Genomic DNA, 20,324 nt, shown 5'->3' on the forward strand with positions numbered 1-20,324 from the left:
AACTAGCCCCTGATTTTTTAACATTAACTAGCCCCTGATTTCGTACTGAAATGAAACTGAAAAAACACACCTGGGTTTCGAGAAAATTTTGCTTATGAAAGATAAAAAAATGGAAAACCACCAGGAGAGGACACCGCCACATGGCCCAGTCTCGCACAATATGGCACATCCACACAGATCGCAACCTCCGGGAAGATTAGACCAACGTCATACAATTGCCCCCCTCTGCACTGTTGTTTGTGTGGCACTTGTTTGTAAAGTCTAGAGCAACATCATGTCCAGCGAGAAGCATGGAGAATCACGGCTGAACGATCCACATGGAACTTACTGTCGAAACATGTGTCATTACTATATTTTCCTAATTGCCCATATACTTTATTGATAGATTGTGTTACAATTTATCAATTTATATCAACAAATTATGTGCTTCTGCATGTCTAGCCGCACATACATTTAAACGTAAAAGAGGACATCTGCTCATTTCCGAGACATTGGTAAACTAGTCATGATTATCAACTTATCCAAATTCAACAAAAAAAAAGTACTCTATCAAATGATGTCCCAGTTCAGCTCAGGATTGTCAAGCACCTCTATTAGAGCTGGCATGTCCACGTCTCCTGGGTCGAACTTTTGAAATTCTGTTACTGCTCCCGCCATTTTGCCATTTTGAATTAGGTCCATGCCAGGGTCATTCTTCGCGCCATTTCTAGTGTTGTCATCGCAGCAAGTGTGATGACCGTAGTACACAACAATATACTTTGCAGTTTTCTCTTCACAATTAATAGTTATGTTATGATCCTGTTGCTGAATTGTCTTGGTTGCTGGGCAATTCCGTTCTGTGTAGGCGCATCTGTAGTAGCTCCTGCTTAATTACAAGTTTGCTTAGTTATACATTCCAATGAGAAATTGATTGCTTAATAACCTGTAAATAGAACTACCACTATGGTTATCAATAGTCACGGATTCAAAACCGCAAGAAAAAATGCATCCAAATGTTTTGGACCAGGTCATCAATAGGGGGTCATGCCACATAAGATTATGTTTGGTCATCAATAGGCGCGCGCGCCCACACACACACACACGCACACACACACACACACATATCCTTTTGGTGATTGCCTCATATGTATTTTTCATAACAGAGAACCATCTGGAGAAGTCTCACATGTGATGATTTCTGAGAACAATCTTGAATGAAGGGACTAGAATGTACTCCCTCCGTTCCTAAATATAAGCCCTTTTAGAGATTCCATTACAAACTATATGGACCAAAATGAGTGAATTTACACTCTAAAATTCGCCTATATGTATCCGTATGTAGTCCATATTGGAAGCTCTAAAATGTCTTATATTTAGAAACTGAGGGAGTAGGTTTTTGCATTATTAATGTGAGGATATGCTTGAATGAATTGCTTAGTGGTAATATAGATACCTGGTATGTTCCCTCCCGTTGATGTTCTTCTGCCCATATTTTCTCCAATGATGGCCATCATAATGTGGAACAACTGTTATAAGAGATCTTGATCGCTTGTCGTTGTTTCTCCTGCACGATGCATACATATATATATAAGTGGCAACTAATTGTTGAGATACCTGAAATGCAAACATATATCAAGGAAAAGGTAACAACTACGTACTACTAAGGATGATCCAATTTGAATGTAGACAAGAACCATATTAATCAATTCGCAAAAAAAAAGTAATCAAGATTTCTATTGGAAGAATTCGAACCTTCTCTTCTGACCAACATTGCTGATCATAGGCTTCTCCTCTTGTCGTTCGCCGGCGTTGGGCGTAATTACGTCAACGCCTGCTCGACGACCGCCTGCTTGGGTACTGATCCCCTCGAGCCTGGACATGACACCGGCGATGCAATCGATCACGTCGTCAAATAGGCTGATGGCGAGGTCGGCGGACCTGCCGTCGGCGTCGCGAAGCGCTGGCAGGATGAGCGCGCGGAGTTGCCTCAGAAGCTCCTGCTGCCTCCTGAGTAAGAACAATGCGTCCATCTCGGAGCCGCCATTGACGACCATTGTGCTGCTGCTCTTCATCTTGTTATCCAAGAGAGTATATGGCCATATGGGATTCTGCGGGTGCCCTCAGTATGTAGTACTAGGGGTCATGCATACACGGATGCACTTGCTAGTTAAATATATAGCCTTTACGTACAGGGGCTCTGTACCACGGTATGTACGTGCCCATGGTCCGTGTACGTAACAGAAAAGAAAGAGCATGCATTGTGAGACGACTGAGAGAGCACGAGGAGAAGTACGAGACGTTTGACTGGCCGTCCGTCCGGGGTTGTTGCTTGCTCGACTGATGGAAGAGGAAAGAATAAAAGAGTCAAAAGATCACCTCCAATCTGCATGCATGGTGCATGCATCCATCAGAGGAGTAACAACAACTGTGCAACTAATTAATTTGGATACTGAAAACTGCATACATATGCTGGCCATCGAATGACATATATGCTGACCGGGAGAGTGACGTATACGCGGCACGCAGGAAGCAGCAAAGGCCATGGAATGACATATATGCTGACCGGGAAAGTGACATATACGTGGCACGCACGAAGCAGCAAAGATATACGCGGTTCGTCTACCGACCGGCTGGGATACTGATCGATGAGTGAGATGATCTTTTACTGTATGAGGACGTCTCGATCGGGCTTATCAGACCTCCTCATATGTTTGGTCAAATTTTGTCGCCTATATGACTAGTAAAATATGAAATATACGCTACAAAAAGTGAGTAGGGCATTTGGGTGCTTCAGACTGCACGCATGCACGCTGACTGGGAGTAACTGGCATGAAAGGGATATAATAAATACTAATTTAAACTAAAACTACGACACTTATTTGATTGAAGGGAGCACATGAAAATTGAAAAGTTGCTCCGAAAGAAATGCTTCAGTTAGTTGAGAACTAGATCATATATAGGCCGAAACTATCAATCTAGCGGATATATTAGCCAAAAAGGCTCCATGCCCCACTTCATAGATAAAGCCAAATCATAATACAGCCACACCGAAAAACGGATGTCCACATGAAACAGCAAGGTTCGGAAAAACAAAACCAGAAATAGTATGTGCTGGGAAGAACAGCAAAACAAGAATCTACTGGATTTATATAATACTAGTTGAGGAAACCACATGGTCATGGGAGGGTTTACTTATTTAATCTGAGGTGCTTTAAGCTGGTGCCGGCCATCTGCACCACACCATCTTGGCAAGTTTCTTTTCCACGTGCAGTACCCTAGCTAGCATGAATTATCCAACCTGGTACAATACTATAGCTGCCACAACATTGTCGTGTACTGTTGCCGGTAACAAAGCTTGGTCTCATGCATAATAAATAGTCAAGTATGATGGTCTTATTGTGAATGACTTTTTGAAAAGTAAGGAATCCAACTATTTGAAATTAGTTCAGAACCAGATCGTATATAGGCCGAAACCATGGACCTTGACCAGGCTAAGGAAATGGAGTACAAAATATACTGCCAGTTGAGGAAAGCACATGGTTTCGGTCGGGGGAGGGTTCACATGAACAATTTTGGAATTCATGAACATTTTTAAATTCGCCAATATCTTTAAATTCATGTATATTTTTAAAATCCATGAACATTTTATGAGTTTACAAACATTTTTATATCCAGGCATATGTTTTTGAATTTGTGATTTGTTTAAATTTCGTGCAATGTTTTTGACGTCTTATTTTTCATTAAAATTCGCAAAGATTTTTTGAATAGAGAACACATTTAAAATGTGCAAGAATTTTTCAAATTCAAGAATATTTGTGAAAACTCGCCTTTTTTTGAATTCATGATCATTTTTTATTTAGAATCATTTTCTCAAAGCCATAAACTCTTTATGGTTCCCCAGCTTATTTACTTATCAGCGAATGTTTTTAATTGAAATTAAACGGACCGAATAAAAAGGTAAAATAAAAAATAAATAAATACAAACTGTGAAGAAACTGGATAAAATCTAGGTTAGACCGGCAGCGAAAGCACGTCCTGAAAATCTGGCGAAGGGCTGCGGTAGGCTACCTGGCTGGCCCAGCTGTACACCCTGCATACCTCTCGCATTGAGCGATACACTGGTTAGTGATGATATATTCGTCAAGCTGCAGGTCATTAAGATATACGTATTGAATACATGTGTACACGCTTTTCTTACGGTTGGAAACTGAGTTCATTTGCGTGAATAGGACATGAGTAGTGTCATGAACATTTTTTAAATTTGCCAATACCTTTAAATTCATGTATATTTTTCAAAAAAGCATGAACATTTTACGAATTCACAAACCATTATTTCTGAAGTCATGAACATTTTTTGAACTTGTGATTCGTTTACATTTCATGAATTTTTTTGAAGCAACATTTTTTTCTTAAAATTCGCAAAGATTTTTTGAATAAAGAACTCATTTTGAATATGCGAGCATTTTTCAAATTCACAAATATTTGTTAAAACTCACAATCGTGTTTGAATTCACGATCATTTTTATTATCTAGAATCATTTTCTAGAATTCACAAAGATTTTCTCAAATCCATGAACTTTTCTAAAATTCACCAGAGTTTTTACTTATCTGGGAATATTTTTAATTAAAATTAAACAGGCTAAAATGGTAAGTAAATAAATACAAACCATGAAGAAACTGGGCAAAATCCCGGTAACGGAAGTACGTCAGGAAAATTCGGCGAAGAGCTGCGGTAGGCTACCTGGTTGGCCCAACTGTGCATGATACCTATCGTAGTGAGTGATACACTGGTTCGTGATGATACATTCGTCAAGCTGGAACTCATTAAAATAATACAATATTAAATACATGTGTACATGTTTTATTGCGGTTGGATATTGAGTGTTCGTTTGTGTGGATCGGACATGACTACATGAGTAGTGTTCACGGACAGGGGTACCAGTCTGCGAACACTGATGTGGGAGCCTACAATCCAAAGCTACCTGCATACATTCACCTTTTTTTTTAAAGTCTGATACATCCGCACGCTCAAAATAGCCGCATATCTAATTCCAGTTTAGCTAAAAAATGCTCAGGTGCAACGGTAATTCTAATTTAAATATTACACTCGAACAAATGTTATCCCCTTTAACCGTCTACAGATACTCAATCATATCTTCCTTAAGTTGTTCGTGAGTTGCACGATACCAAATTTGTTGATGCATTTGGACAAACTCATCAAACTAGGTGATTTTCCCACACGTTGATTTCAATGATAATATTTGATAAAATTTGTACTAATGAAATGACATAAATCAAATGCTATTATTTTAGAAGCAATTGTGTGTGAACAAAGAGTATGCATGTACGCTAGACAATTGGAGATGGAACAATTAAATTTTGGGTATGCATGTTGAGAGAATTAGAGTTAATGTGTATCAACTATTTAGGTATTATATATGTGGCCAGATTATGGCTGGAAGTTTGATCGGATCACCCATGTCAAGACCTATGGCAATATCCACACCCTCATCCTCTTTGAACGCTTGTAATTGATTTTGTTTATTTAGTTTAATATTAGGCATGACAGAAGTATCTTATGAATCGGCCGACCGTCAAATTTTGTTGCGCAGGTTGCTGGCCACCGCATGCAGCACCATGGTCTCGACCGTGAACCCCGGTCCAAATCCCATCATCACACCCCACTCGCCAGTTTCCCCGACCTCCTCCATTCGCCGCCGTTGCTCGTTGAGCACGAAGATCAACGTGGCACCAAGCATGTTCCTGTACTCTCTCAGCACAGCACGGCTCGCCGCGAGCTTCCCGGGATCCAGCCGGAGAGCCCTGTCGATGTGGTCCATTATTCCACGGAGACCAGGGTGCACAACAAAGAACATATCGTTCCATTTGGTGCCATGGCTCATGATTCCAAGCGGCTGGAAAGCATCCGTGAGACACTGTTCGATCTGCTGTGCCGCTAGAGGAACGAGCTCCCTGGTGAAGATGTGGCCGTCGAGGCCGGCTTCCGTGAGGTGCATGTTGAGCACGCCGTCGGTTGCTGGTATCGTGGTCTGCGAGGCCGATACCATCTCGAAGAGCGCGCGCTCCACGGGGTGCACGGCGTCAGCACCGACGATGACCGTGCCGGCGCCATCGCCGAAGACTGCCTGGCTGATGAGCCTGTTTGGGTAGTCCTCCTCGGGGCCGCGGAAGGCGACAATGGTGAGCTCGACGCATGCCACCAGGACGCGCGCACCGCGGTTGTTCTCGGCCAGGTCCTTGGCGAGGCGCAGCGAGGCGGCACCGGCGGAGCAGCCGTTGAGGTTGAGCATCGTCCGGCATACGGACGTGCGGAGGCCGAGGATAGAGGCCAGGCGGAGATCGACGCCCGGGGCGTGCGCGCCGGAGTTGGTGCTGACGATGAGGTGGGTGATGTGAGTGGCCGGACGGCCCACTTGGCTATGGCCTTGGCTGCAGCTGATGCCGCCAGCTCTGGAGCAGCGGCAGCAGCGATGTCGAGCCGGGTGTCTAGGGACGGCTTGTTGTGGCAGAGGAATTCAGGGTCGGCGTCCAGAAGCTCCTCCGTGTGGTGGAAGTAGCGCCTCACCGTTGTTGTCATCTCGCCTGATCATCATGCAAAACAAATTTGGACCACATCATCGTTAGGTATGTAAATACTAATACCTCATAATGTAGTGCCTATAGATTTTTTTAAAAGTCAAACCTCACAAACTTTGTCGAAGTTTATGGAGAAAAATATTTACATCTAGAGTGCGAAACATATATCACTAGATTCATCATAAGATGTAGTTTCACATTATAAAATTTTGGAATTATATATATAAATATTTTTCTCTATAACCTTGGTCAAAATTTGCAAAGTTTGACTTCTCAAAAAAATCTATAGGCACTATATTATGGAATGAAGGAAGTATGTACTAGTACTATATTTGCATGTATGCTTTCCTTTATGCTTACAGAAGGTCTTGAGTTGTTTTTTGAGGTCAGTGAGGTGTTGGTTCTTGGTGACTCGGAAGTAGTAGTCCGGGAACTCCTCCTGGGACACGCAGTTGGGCGGGTTCGCCGTGCCGATGGTGATGATGGCTGCAGGCCCATCCGCACGCTGTGAGCGCCGGATCTCGCGCACCGACGTCAGGCTGTTGCTGCTGCCCATGGTCTCATAACCTAGAAATAGAATTGTTTGGGAGAATGTAGAGTATGTATGACAGTATGAGCTTCACCGAGGGTGGAGTATATAGGCTAAAAAAAATCAGTTACAAGTTAACTAGGCTCATTTGAGAAACAAAACAGAATGTATGCAAGCAACGGAGCAAGAACAGACGAGGGAATACCTAATTAAGGAGAGAGCACTCAGTGAGGCGGCGGGGGAGAGGGAGAAAAGTGATTCGATAGAGATTGTTGGTTCTAGCCGATGACAATGATTGAACAACAAGGTGACATGTATTTATAAGGATGGAAACAGACTAGAGAAGTGGAGATGCTAGCGGAGTCACCTAGTCTATCTAAGACACTCAATGAAACATAAAAAGAAAAAGAAAAAAAGAAAATACCCACATGAATCTGCACGTAAGATCAATGGCATATGACTTAAATGTGTAATACTTAGGCACATCTAGATGTGCTTTAGCAAAACTGATAAATAAAAATCATGATCAAGCATCTAGGAAAATAACATAATTGGATAGAACACAATTAAACAAAACATTGTAACCATTAAGAAATTAACACCAAGTGAAGCATAATGTTCAACAACTTGGAAACATAACGTACTAAATCACAATATTGTAGATATTAAGCAATAAGAGTGAATTTAGCAAAATAAAAGAATTTATGGCAATGGCACGTGTTGCAAACTAAGACCTAACACATATGTAACCAGTAAAAGTGAATGCATGACAAGGTACATATGCATATGAAGTGCAGATGATAGTGGAAGATGGGCTAGACAAGCACATGACAAGCTTATTACATCACAGACAAATGGCATAGATGGGAGGGGTAGAGAATATAGTGGATTGAAATGTCATCTCCGATGGTTCTGCCACCAGACCGCCAAATGTAAACGTGATAAAACTAGTTGTTCAACATGAAAACTGTTTGAGACATGACATTCTCTTTCTGGTGCCCCATACAAGGATTGTATGAGATAACGATGTTGCACCTCAGGTAGTTCCAAAAAACAACCCATCGTGGTTCGAAATATGCCGCATCCCTAGCGGTCAATTTAGAAGAACCGCTAGAAATGCTTTCAAATCTACATAGTTATTTCATCGAGGCACATCTCTAGAGGCTTTACTTGCCACACTGACTGACAAAAAGGGATACTTAAATGGCACATCCTGTAGGCCACAGATGAGCCGTAGTATATGCCACATTCCACCCCAGTGTGTTTTACTTGGTGAAACTCCTTATAAAAATGTAGTATTATCTGAGGACTTTCATCCAACTGAACATGCACTTTTTAGCAAACAGCTTGGTGGTAGGAAGTTGGTTTTGAGTACATGCTTACTAGTGCTACAATCGTCAACCGTTTCATCTAACAGAACATGCACTTTTTAGCAAAACAATCTTTTCGCTCCTTGAAGAGGCAATTGATGACTCGGCCTTATCAATTTCCTTTTTTACTCTATAGATTACTACGGAGCTCAATTGGCCCCGTTAATATTAAACAGTCAATTTTCTAACATTTGTGGAGTACTTTTCATTGAATCACGGAACAGTGTGCTGGTATTCAGAGACGCAAAAACGGATATGAAAGTCTACACAAAGAATCTTTTGCAGAGGTGAGGTACACCTTATCATTATAGTTTCACAACAACCCGTAGTCAGCTAGTCTAATATGATAGCCACCCCAGAGGTGCTGGTATTTTCACTAGTACATCACCACAACTATCTTCGTTACTTCACCTTACACCATCTTGACAAGCGAGTATTATTTTGATGTAGTTGGATAGTCCGCAATGACTGGATCAACAAATCTTCTTGTATTCACATGAGTAGTTATTTAATTGATTAGTTTTTTCATTAACCTAAAGGTTCAATCAAGGAAGAGGAACGTCCGGTGTCTCTAACGATAATATGCTTTCATGGTTCAAAGCTTCCTTTTCTAGTTACCCAAGCATTCATCTGGAAATTCTTAGGTATTCATAACCAATATTTGCAAAGGCATTTAGAGAATTATTTGAACTAATTATATAATGCCAACAATGTAATTTAACTATTAACTAGTAGGCATCCAAACATTTGATTTTTTTTCCAAGAGAAGTTGACAAACACCATGACAGCAAAAGTTAAAAGATAACTATAATTTTAAGGTGTATTGGAGGAACACAATTACTGTTCAGATGACCATAACATCTAAGGTGATAAGTACCACAATTCATTGAACGACAAAGTCTTTTTGATATTGATGTAGAGAGAAAAAAAGATACAAAAGTCAGAGCAAGAATCTTCACCATGGTGAGGTACAACTGCTCACTTAATTCAGTCGCATATGATGACCTTGCTCATGCTGGTATAGTAGTGCAACACCACACCTACAAACTTCTAGCACATTTAAGCCATGACTTACCGGGCACATATGATGATCTGTTTGTACATCGTAAGGTGATCTGTTTGTGGACTGCATATACAGTGTCGCGAAGACTAGCTATGGTGACGTACTACAGTGATGACCTGTTTGAAAGATCCGGCAATTGCTGACTTCAATTAGATTTAGCAGAAAGTAGCGGGAAAAAATATGAGGATCCGAATATCAAAGAAAAACAAAAACAGCAACCCTATTGGTTGCAGGACAACACCACACTTACACGATGGAACACCATCCACCCACAACAGGACAACGCAGCTCCAACTCTGGTGAAGAAACAATGAAGAACTAGGCATGGCTGGCGTCACGGAAGGTCATTGAACAGACCACCTGTCGCCCGTCATCATACGCTGATGGAGCCCACACGGCAGCTTCGACTTCACGGCAAGAAGCATATACAGTGTCCCAAAGACTAGCTGTAATGATGTACTATCACTATTCAATAGTACGTAGTACATCACCAATGTTGGAATAAACCACGATGTGTCCTGCCATGCCCGGCTCGGACTGGAAGCAGTAACTGAATAGGTTTACTATTACAGTTTTGCTAGAACTCATCTAGATGAGATATAATTTGGTTTCATTCATTTTTTATAGCCATTGGATGTGATGCTATAAGATACGTGTGTGCTGACATGGGTTGTCATGTAAAAATTAAATTTTGTAACCTAAAATTGTCAAGTAAAAATCAAATTTTGTAATCGTACCTGTTCACCCCCCCCTCTAGGGCCTTCTCGATCCTTTCAGGGGTTCAGAGCTCCCAAGTGGCAATTCGGTTGACACCTGCGACGGTCCCATATGGTCATTGCGGCCGATGTGATGAAGAGCGTGCTGCTGAGGTGCACTAGTAGAAAAAGGGCCATTTGTCTCGGTTAGTAAGAGTCATTTGTCCCGGTTATTGAACCGGGACTAAAGTGTCGTTACTAATGCTCTAGGCTTTTAGTCCCGGTTCTTACATGAACCGGGACAGATGGGCCTCCACGTGGCCCGTGCGGCGAGCCCAAGCAGGAGGCCCTTTGGTCCCGGTTGGTGGCACCTACTGGGACCAATAGGCGTCCACGCGTCAGCAGCTGTAGGAGCTGAGGTTTTTTTTGAAAGGTGGTGGTTTAGGGGTTTTGGGGGGTTAATTTAGATGTTTCATATATTGTGTTATCTAGCTAATTAATAGAGAGAAGTGTACTCTCTTATCTCCGTGCTTGGTCGACGTACACAACGTATTATACGTATAGAGAGGACTCGACACGCTAGCTAGTAAGCAAATGAAGGAAACAGAAGATCGTCACGAACATATGCATACAGAGAGAAGTGATATCGACCACCTCTCCTTCTCCGAGAGATTGGTCGAACAACAAGTTCTCGTATATCTATCCGACACTACTGGCTACATATATACAATATAATTATCTCTTACAATATAATCTTCTAATTATATATGAACTCAAGGTCCACATGGTATTCTCCGTCTCTATCGATGACATGGTCAAGAAAGAATGCCGCCAATTCCTCTTGAATTGCTTGCATACGATCTGCTGGTAGGAGTTTATCCCGCATTCGAAAGATCTAATTTGAAGAAGGGGGTCAATACATATATATGAATAAATGAAACTCAACACAAATGATGGTAATAAAATAAAATTATGAATATTATTGCTTACGCACTTCATATTGTTTGTCAGAGTAGCCCCGCTCACAGGTCATATGGCGGATGGACTCGCAAACGCAGTATCCACAGTAATCATTCCCTTGTTCCTGCCACAACCATTTAAAAAAAAATAGGGTCAATCAAACTGATAAGCAAGCATGCTAAATGGTATTGATGAAACTAGCGCTTGAATCACTAGGAGATGCGCGAAACATGCTACTATAGTACTTACTTTTGGGTGTTTAAATTTCAGCTTCTTCAGGAAATGAACAAAGTTGCCGATATGGTGCGATAATGATCAATTTAACTTACTTCTCTAGAATTTCAGTCATGTCCGCATACTCCTTGGGATCTTTTCGTCTTGAGTCTAAGACGGTTACTAGTCCCTGGTCAAGCTTAATTTCTAGGAGAATATAGTGAAAGCTGCGCACGCATGCATAAGTCATCAGTTACATTACTATAACCTCGACTAATAAGGGAAACCGAATATGCACAAGACAGTAACACTCACTTGAAGTTGTAAGAAAAAAGTATTATAGCTTTGTTTTGATTTAATACAAACGATTGTAGCAACTTGGCCTCTGTATCTCTGGCCTGAAATTCAACCATATATGCATCTATGAGATTTGTGTTAATGAACCCAATATCACCGATTTGTCTTTTCTTGGAGGCGCTGCTCAGGTGCGCACCCGTGTGCTGTTGTACCAGGGCATCCTCGACCACCGGGACAACGTTATGGCAATGCCATCGTCGCCCCCTCTTATTCCAAATAAATATTTCTTAGTTTGTACATGAGTTAGTATGATAAAATCTGTTATTTAGTATTTCTAAGTGTATACACGAGGCAATGCCAAGATTCTATTAATAAAAATTGTTGACCAACTTCATGAAAATAATCTAATAACCAAATAAATTAATATGAGTGCATATCGATGACGGATCTATTAATATTCCGTTAGTATTTTAATTGTCGATATTTTTTATATTTTTAGACTTCTTTTCTAAATGACTGAGTGATGACCCACAAGTATAGGGGATCAATCCTACTCCTTTCGATAAGTAAGACTGCCAAACCCAACGAGAAGCAGAAGAAAATAACAAACGGTTTTTAGTAAGGTATTCTCTGCAAGTACTGAAATTATGAATAAAAGATAGTTTGATAGCAAGATAATTTGTAACGAGCAACAAATAGCAATTGTAACAAAGGTGCAACAAGGTGCCCCGATCCTTTTTATAGCAAAGGACAAGCCGGAACGTTTTCTTATAATAAGCAAAGTGTTCTCGAGGACACATGGGAATTATCATCTAGTTACTTTCATCTTGTTTTTTTGATTCACGTTTGTTACTTTGATAATTTGGTATGTGGGTGCACTGGATTTGGGTGCCCTGCGTTCTTACTTGGACAAACCTCCAACTTATTATTACACCCTCTCGCAAGCATCGGCAACTACCAAAGAAGAATTAAGATAAATCTAACCATAGCATAAAACATATGGATCCAAATCAGTCACTTACAAAATAACGCATAAACTAGGGTTTTAGCTTTTGTCACTCTAACAAATCTACTTACTACTCCACAATACCATCCCTTAGGCCCAAGTATGGTGAAGTGTCATATAGTTGACGTTCACATGACACCATAAAGGAAGCAACAACACACATATCATTCAAATATTGAACGAATACCAAATTCACATGGTTAATTATAACAAGACTTCTCCCATGTCCTCAAGAACAAAAGTAACTACTCACAAATGATATTCATGTTCAAGATCAGAGTGTATTGAATATCATCAAGGATATGAACATATAATCTTCCACCAAATAAACCAATTAGCATCAACTACAAGATGTAATCAACACTACTAGCAACCCACAGGTACCAATTTGAGATTCCGAGACACAGATTGAATACAATAGATGAATAAGGGTTTGAGATGAGATGGTGCTGGTGAAAGTGTTGATGAAGATTGATCCTCCCACAAAGAGAGGGTTGTTGGTGATGTTGATGGCTTCGATTTTCCCCTACCTGAGGGAAGTGTCCCCGGCGGAATCGCTCCGGTGAAGAGAAAAAGAGCATCTTCCTAGGTTTCGCCTTGAGACGGTTGAACTTCGTCCCGAAAGTCCCCACTTGATTTTTTTTCTCGGTTAAAACCCTTCATATAGCAGAAAGATGGGGGCCTGAGGGTGTGGCCGTGCCCTGTTGCCTTGTGGGAAACCGGTGGCCCCCCTCTGGTACTTCTTTGCTCGAGTATTTTTTATATATTTCATAACAATTCTTTGTGAAAGCTCAGGTCATTTGGAGTTGTGCAGAATAAGTATCTCTGATGTAGCTTTTTCAGGTCCGGAATTCCAGTTGTCAGCAATCTCCCTCTTCATGTCGATCTTGCAAATTAAGAGAGAAAAGACACTAGAATTGCATCACAAAGTGCTATAACGATCAAAAACATTATAAATAACAGTAGAAAAACATGATGCAAAATGGACCTATCATCGACTGAGTTTATTAATTCTTAAGTAGTTGTTCATACATATTGTGGCCATCAAATATCTTGTGTTGTCGCCAAGTTGTGCTGGCTATACGTGCATAGGTGGCTAGCTAGCCTCTGTCCTGCCTACGTGCTTGGTTGTTAGACTTGTATGTGCGTGTCTCACTGAAGAATTGATCAGCTACCGAGTTAGTTTTCGTCTACGTACGTGCAGTCCAGGTGTGGCCGGAAAGTACTCAGCCAGATAGACAATTGTGTGATAGCTCTTGACGGAAAATAATTGTCTACAAGCACGTAGGAGGATTGGACCCACAACCACAGCCAGTCCTTGGGACAATGTATATGTACTCCACAAACAAATCATCACTGTACAGTATCACGTTTTGGCAAACTACTATTTTGACATCAACTTGGGTACTTGACAATCCTATTTTGTTTGAACTGCCCTTCATTTTTAAAGAATCAACCATACCATTTTCTTAATTATTCTTTACTAACTAATCCTAGTATGTCACCGATATGAAACTCTGCACCAAGGATATTCTTCAGCACACATGCCGCTCACAAAACAGGCAGCACAAATGCCCACTTTTATTTGTAATTTATTTGTGCAAAACCTGATAAGGGACATGGTATGTGTGCATTATTCTAGACTCACTCTTTTTTTAGTGGTCGAATCTTTTGTTTTTCAGATTATTATTGAGAAACTCAAACGGAAATACTATCTACGTCGTGATTTACTAGCCTCCATTGTATTTTGGATCAAACTTTGATCATAAATTTGACTACCAAAATGTTAGTGCATGTCACCAAAAATTATATTGTTAAATTCATATTTAAATGTAATTTTCAGTTATATAATTTTTGCTACGCGTAACATACATATATTTCTAGTTAAAACCATGGTCAAAATATAACTCAGAATACGAGGGAAACTAGTAAACCAGGAGAGAGGTAGGAATTACTAAACCAAATATTGATTTCATGCCAGAAAATAATAATTAGAGTCAATTCCATGTTTACCCTAAAGTTTCAGTTTTGTGATAGATATTACCCCATTTAGCAAAACTCCTCAATTTATACCCCATTCATGCAAACATATACCACATTTTATCCCATTCAGTGTACTTTCCAATTTTGCTGTGGACTGTACCTGCGGGTTTTTTCTTCTGTTCTTTTACTGTATCCAACCAAATCAATTGCATGAGACTTGGTCCGCGACCACACACAGACTAGACCCAACATGACCTGGTCGAGCCACGCCGCTCGCACAACATCTCTCCCACACCGATGTCGGGGACTCCTCTGGGAGCACGAGATATTGGCGTGGTCACCACCTGCTGTAGGGAATGGGTCGGGGCCGGAGCTGGTGCCGCTTGTGCTGGGTGGACTGTCCTGAGCGGCAAATCATCCGAGTATATTGTCTGCGCTAGTCCTGGCCATCTCAGGCTCGGCCTTGTCGGACCACCCAGGCCCGATGGGCTTGCCCTTGGGCCTGAAATTTGAGCCCACTAGCAGGGCCTGGACGAGTTTGGGCTTGGCATATTAGCATTTTAAGGAAGAGGCCCGACCCATGGCCCTAAGCCCTAAGGGATTTTCAGGGCTTTTTACCAGATGGGCTGGGCTTGGGCTCGAAAAGTAGGCCCGATGGTAGGGCCTGGGAGGGCCTGGGCCTCAGTTTTCTGCCATGGGCTTTTTTAGGCCCGGTCCATGGCCAAATATAGTCCGCACCCTCTATGAACAAATCGGCTTGTGTGAGCGGAGTTTAGCGCTCCTGAGCGGCAACTCGTTCGACGTCCGCGCCGGTCCCGTGGTCGCCGCGCGGCCAGGGTGATGAAGAACGTGCCGCCGGAGGTGGAGGCGCTACTCCGCCGCACATGCATGCTTCTGTATAATGGCATCCGCGACCTCTTGGACAGCGTCGTGGCATGCCTCTTCCAAATAATTATTTCGAAGTTTATACATGATCGAGTTAGTATAATAAAATCAGTTAGTATTTCTAAGTGTATACATGAGGCAATGACATGAATCTATTAATATAAATCGTTGACTAAGTATAAGAAGAAAGTTCTACTAACCGGATAAATATGGGACAACGCTAACGCCCACACGTGTGGTGGGAGCCAAACCCACCCACACGCGCTATAACACACAGACTGCGCCACGTCACCACATGCATGCATGTGGGAATCTTTTTGGATTTTCAGGTTTTAAAATGTTTTATCTCTTAAATGAAAAATCTGATTGAAGATCCGTTTTCATCATTAAATCCCTTGCGACGAGATCTTCGAAACTAGATCTCATATTAATATATTTCGACGAATTTTTTGGGTCAAAAGTTGCCATGTCTATTGCATATGTATTGCCATGATGTTTACACTGAAGTTGCCATGATATGTTTCAGCTATTTTCTTCTATATTTAAAAGTAAATATAGACATATTATAAAACAGGGAACTAAGAAACTAGACTTGTCATGAACTATAAACTAAAATTGCCATGATGCATGCACCTAAAATTGCCATGGTTCATACAAAAAAGAATTTTAACGATCAAAGTATTGGAATTCCCTCATCAAAAAACTGAAATTGCCATGCTATACAAACTAAAATTGCCACATGGCAACTTTAGTATAAGCACTATGACAACTACAGTGTAAACACCATGGCAACTTTTGGGCAATTTTTTTTTGTCGAAACATGTCAACATGGGGTCTAGTTTTGAAGATCTCGTCGAGACATATTTAATGGTGAAAACGGATTTTTAATATGACTTTTTAATTAGGAGATAAAATATTTTTAAGCCGAAAACCAAAAAGATTCCTGCTGATGTCATCTGTTCATATGTGGCAAAATGAGTGATGATGAAGGCGTGTAGGCGATGTGCAAGATGCCACACGTGTGGGCGTTAGTTTTTTCGTAAATATAATATGAGTGTATATTTCTAATGGATATATTAATATTCAGTTAGTATCATAGGTGTTGATATTTTTTCTATTCTTACATTTGAAAAAATGATCGACTTGAGTTCATTCAGTCGTTCCTGAGTAGTTGTTCCAGCTATAAAAACTAATGGGCGGCTGAAGTCCCAGCCACCACAACGCAGAGAACACAACAGCTTCATATTTGGTTAGCACTAGATTTACACTTGCTCAATTAAACACGATGCATGCAAACAAGAGTTCTCCGGTACTAAGCAAGAAGGATGCCGGAGGCGAGGAGGACATCACCGTCGACCTGCATCCATTCATCCGCGAATACAAGGGTGGCCGTGTCGAGCGCTTCCTGAGCAGCTCATACGTGGAAGCGTCGGACGACGCGGCTGCCAATCGTGGCATGGCGACAAGGGACGTGGTCGTCCATGAGACGACCGGCGTGTCCACACACCTGTTTCTCCCTCTTGAGAGGGAGATGAAAGAAAATCGGGAGAGCCTTGACACAGATGTAAAAGTGAATGGTTGTCCTTTCATTAGATGATTGTAGGTATTCATACAGGCAGAAGGGATGCATCGAAGAGGCATCCATTCAGGAGAGATGTCTGGAACCGACGCGACAGTTGCCAAAGGAAACTGCCTGCGGTTGGTACAAGGGGAGATTCCCCCATAATTAACACAAGTTAATTATGCTTTAACACTCCCCCTAATCTACACTTGTCCATGTAATATCATCATCTTGAAAAAATCTCCTCCAAAAACCCTGTGGGAAAAATGTGAGGAGTATAGTGTTTGATATGTTGCTAAACTCCTTCAAACCCAGTGGGAAAAATAAGGAGAAAATTATGCAACATATAATGGTTATTGTCTCTTTTAACTCAATGCGAGATAACTCATAGAGTTTAGAGAACAATAAATATGTCGTATATACTTTCCCAAAAATCCCGGTGGGCAAAACAGAAAGTATGGCATATGATCTCATGTTGATATTACCTCATTAAAAACCTTTATGAGAACCTGTATAGTAAACTCATGAAGGGAAAAGGAGTATAATATGATGCATTGAACATGAACAATTTAGGAAGATACTCCCCCTGATTCTTGCATATTCCGAAGTCGTCATATACCAATTCCATGAACACAATCCTGGAATGTAAAAGTTGGTAGAGACTTGGTGAACAAATCAGTTGCATGATTTGACTTGCAAGATATGCAATATAGTGATATTTCTTATAATGTAACATGTTTGCATCCGGGCAACACAAGAAACATTATCGTTGAGAAATGGTTGGTGGATGTAGCCATGAGGTCTGTTTCGAAGACTCTTCATGAGAGGGCTACCACACCTAGTAGGGACACTAAGATTGTCTACGATCTGACATAATGGGGATCTGATCGATGTATCCAATGACATCGGTGTTTACATTTCTGTGAAACTTAAAAACCAGGACAAGATGTTTGATGGCTTGGAGATATCGAAAGATATTCTTGAGTACCAACCAATTGTATTTGGTGGATCCAATGGCATTATGGAACGTGGAGTTCCAATATCTCATTTTCATCATCTCTTGGTCAAGAGAATGAACTACCATGAGAGTTATGGATGGATAAGATTTGTCGACAATGAATTTCTCCAATATATTATGGATATAGACAACATAGTATACCATAATGTATGAATGAAGGTGATCAATTTGTAGTAACGAGCGGTATTTTGGTTTACCTAAATCCTTCATTTTAAATTTTGTCATTTAGATGATTACATGTGTCGTCATTGCAGACACACAAACATGGATAATCATGATTGTAGGAGTAACCCTTATATATAAGGAACTCACTAAGTCGGTTGTACCATATGTACCGACAACAATAAGTCGTATGGTGACTTACTGATTTTTACACAATGTATGTTGCATTTTGCATTTCGATTCAGAAGTGAGATTCCATCGGGAATCAATCATATATGTCTGAATCTAGTGATCCACATGTATATATAATCACTACATCTATCAACTGCACAGATAGATGATTTTGTATTGTCAATGATATTAGTTATCAGAAAGGGATTCCATCTCTGGAGAATAGTTGGGTATGTGCGTGAACCCTTGTGCTACAATACCTGCTCTATGTTTCACCATCTCATTGTTCTCAATTCTGTTTCCAGAAGAAAAGTGGTGTACGTATTGCTTATGAGTACCTTCCCATTATTGAGCAATATTATTTCTACCTAGATTATACCCTTTGCTTGAGTTCAGTCCGAGTGTTTTTCACACTTTGCCATGGCCATGGTCTTTGGATCTGAATCATTTGAAAGGTTTTTGTAATCTAGTTGAGAAATGTATGTCGACAATTGTAGACTTCCGGTTATATGATTCTCCAGAATCTATATATCAATATATAGTTGATGCAAATATCGTTACCCATGGTAACTGCTCGCGATTTCTCAATGCGATTGAGTTGGGCATTCCGATGTCCCGGTCATTGTGTGCACTATGACCTGGGTTGGTGGAGGTTTCCCGTCCACTGGGTGTATACTACCCATTAGGCGTCTGTCAACGTGAAGTTGACTTGCACTTACTGATTCACATGCCTTGATATCCTTACTTGCGAGGAGCTGAATCCTAATGTAATTCTACCATACATCTCCACTCTTTCAGGCGTACTTTTGCAGGATTGCGAGGAGCAGTAAATGAATCTGGCAGGTTATTTGCAATGTGTTGCAAATCTGCTGAACACATGGTTTAGATCTTTGAGTAAGTGGATTTGAGGCAAAAATTTGTTGAACATTCCACTAATTTCCTGGCATTCTTCATGGTACTTGAATTCTCCCCTAATGCCTAGAAATGTTCCTCATTGAATTAGCATACTGGCCTTGAATAACTCCCCATGCGAGGGCCTTGAGGTATTGACGGAAATACAGTTATTCCTCACATAGATCCCAACTATATGTTGAGGGGCCAATGATGTATGTCAGGTGGTGATATCGGTATGCAACCGAATTACCGTAGATAGGAAATACTTGGTAGATATCCACATATCAAAGATAGAGGGGAATAATATTAGGCAATTTTGTCATGAGCGTGTAAAACTGCATGACTCCAACGTAAAATTGGTAAAATGCAATTTCAAAGTAAAGATAATGCAATGAGCTTAACTCTTTGGATAGGATTCTACCAAACCATTTTGAGTCTAGACATTAGGACAAATTGCTAAACTTCAATTCAAGGGCCATATTGAAGGCACTTAAGGAGAATTCTGAAATGTATTTACCTCACACACCCGCCATTGCACACCATGCCGAGCTCTCTCTCTCTCCCTCTCCCTCTCACCCTCTCGCACTAAATACATGCATTGCCTATCTAGCCCCCCAACCTCTCGTGCGCATGTACGCACGTTGTCTATCTAGGTCACTCCCTCGAGACTGTCTCACTCTTTCTTCCGCACGGCGGGCCACACTCTCTCAATCTCGCTCTCTTTATCTGAGTCACGTTTAACCTCGTTTTCTGTCACACACAAATGATATATCTCCCTGTTCGGGCCTCGATCGACACACTCTATACTCTCTCACACAGATTTTCTATCTAGGTCAGTCCATCGAAGCCGCCCCCACTCTTTCGACCTCGTGGCGGGCCACGCTCGCTCTCTTTCCCTCTCTCTCTCTCCCTCTCTCTCTCCCTCTCTCTCTCTTTGCATG

At 41.2% G+C, this 20,324-nt stretch overlaps 1 protein-coding gene and 1 pseudogene across 1 annotated transcript; both read right to left on the minus strand.

The window, feature by feature from the left end:
* Positions 1-411: 411 nt before the first annotated feature.
* LOC123048373 (WRKY transcription factor WRKY24) lies at positions 412-2,065 on the minus strand. The gene is made up of 3 exons (XM_044471489.1): positions 1,732-2,065; positions 1,433-1,543; positions 412-862 (listed from the first exon to the last, which is right to left on the minus strand). Exons 1-3 carry the CDS (start codon positions 2,049-2,051, stop codon positions 550-552), a joined length of 744 nt encoding a protein of 247 aa, XP_044327424.1. The 5' UTR covers positions 2,052-2,065; the 3' UTR covers positions 412-549.
* A 3,508-nt stretch (positions 2,066-5,573) lies between these two features.
* Positions 5,574-7,132, minus strand: LOC123055537 (bisdemethoxycurcumin synthase-like; annotated as a pseudogene).
* Positions 7,133-20,324: the final 13,192 nt, after the last annotated feature.

This window comes from Triticum aestivum, chromosome 2D, assembly GCF_018294505.1.
Source record: "Triticum aestivum cultivar Chinese Spring chromosome 2D, IWGSC CS RefSeq v2.1, whole genome shotgun sequence".
Taxonomy (NCBI): domain Eukaryota; kingdom Viridiplantae; phylum Streptophyta; class Magnoliopsida; order Poales; family Poaceae; genus Triticum; species Triticum aestivum.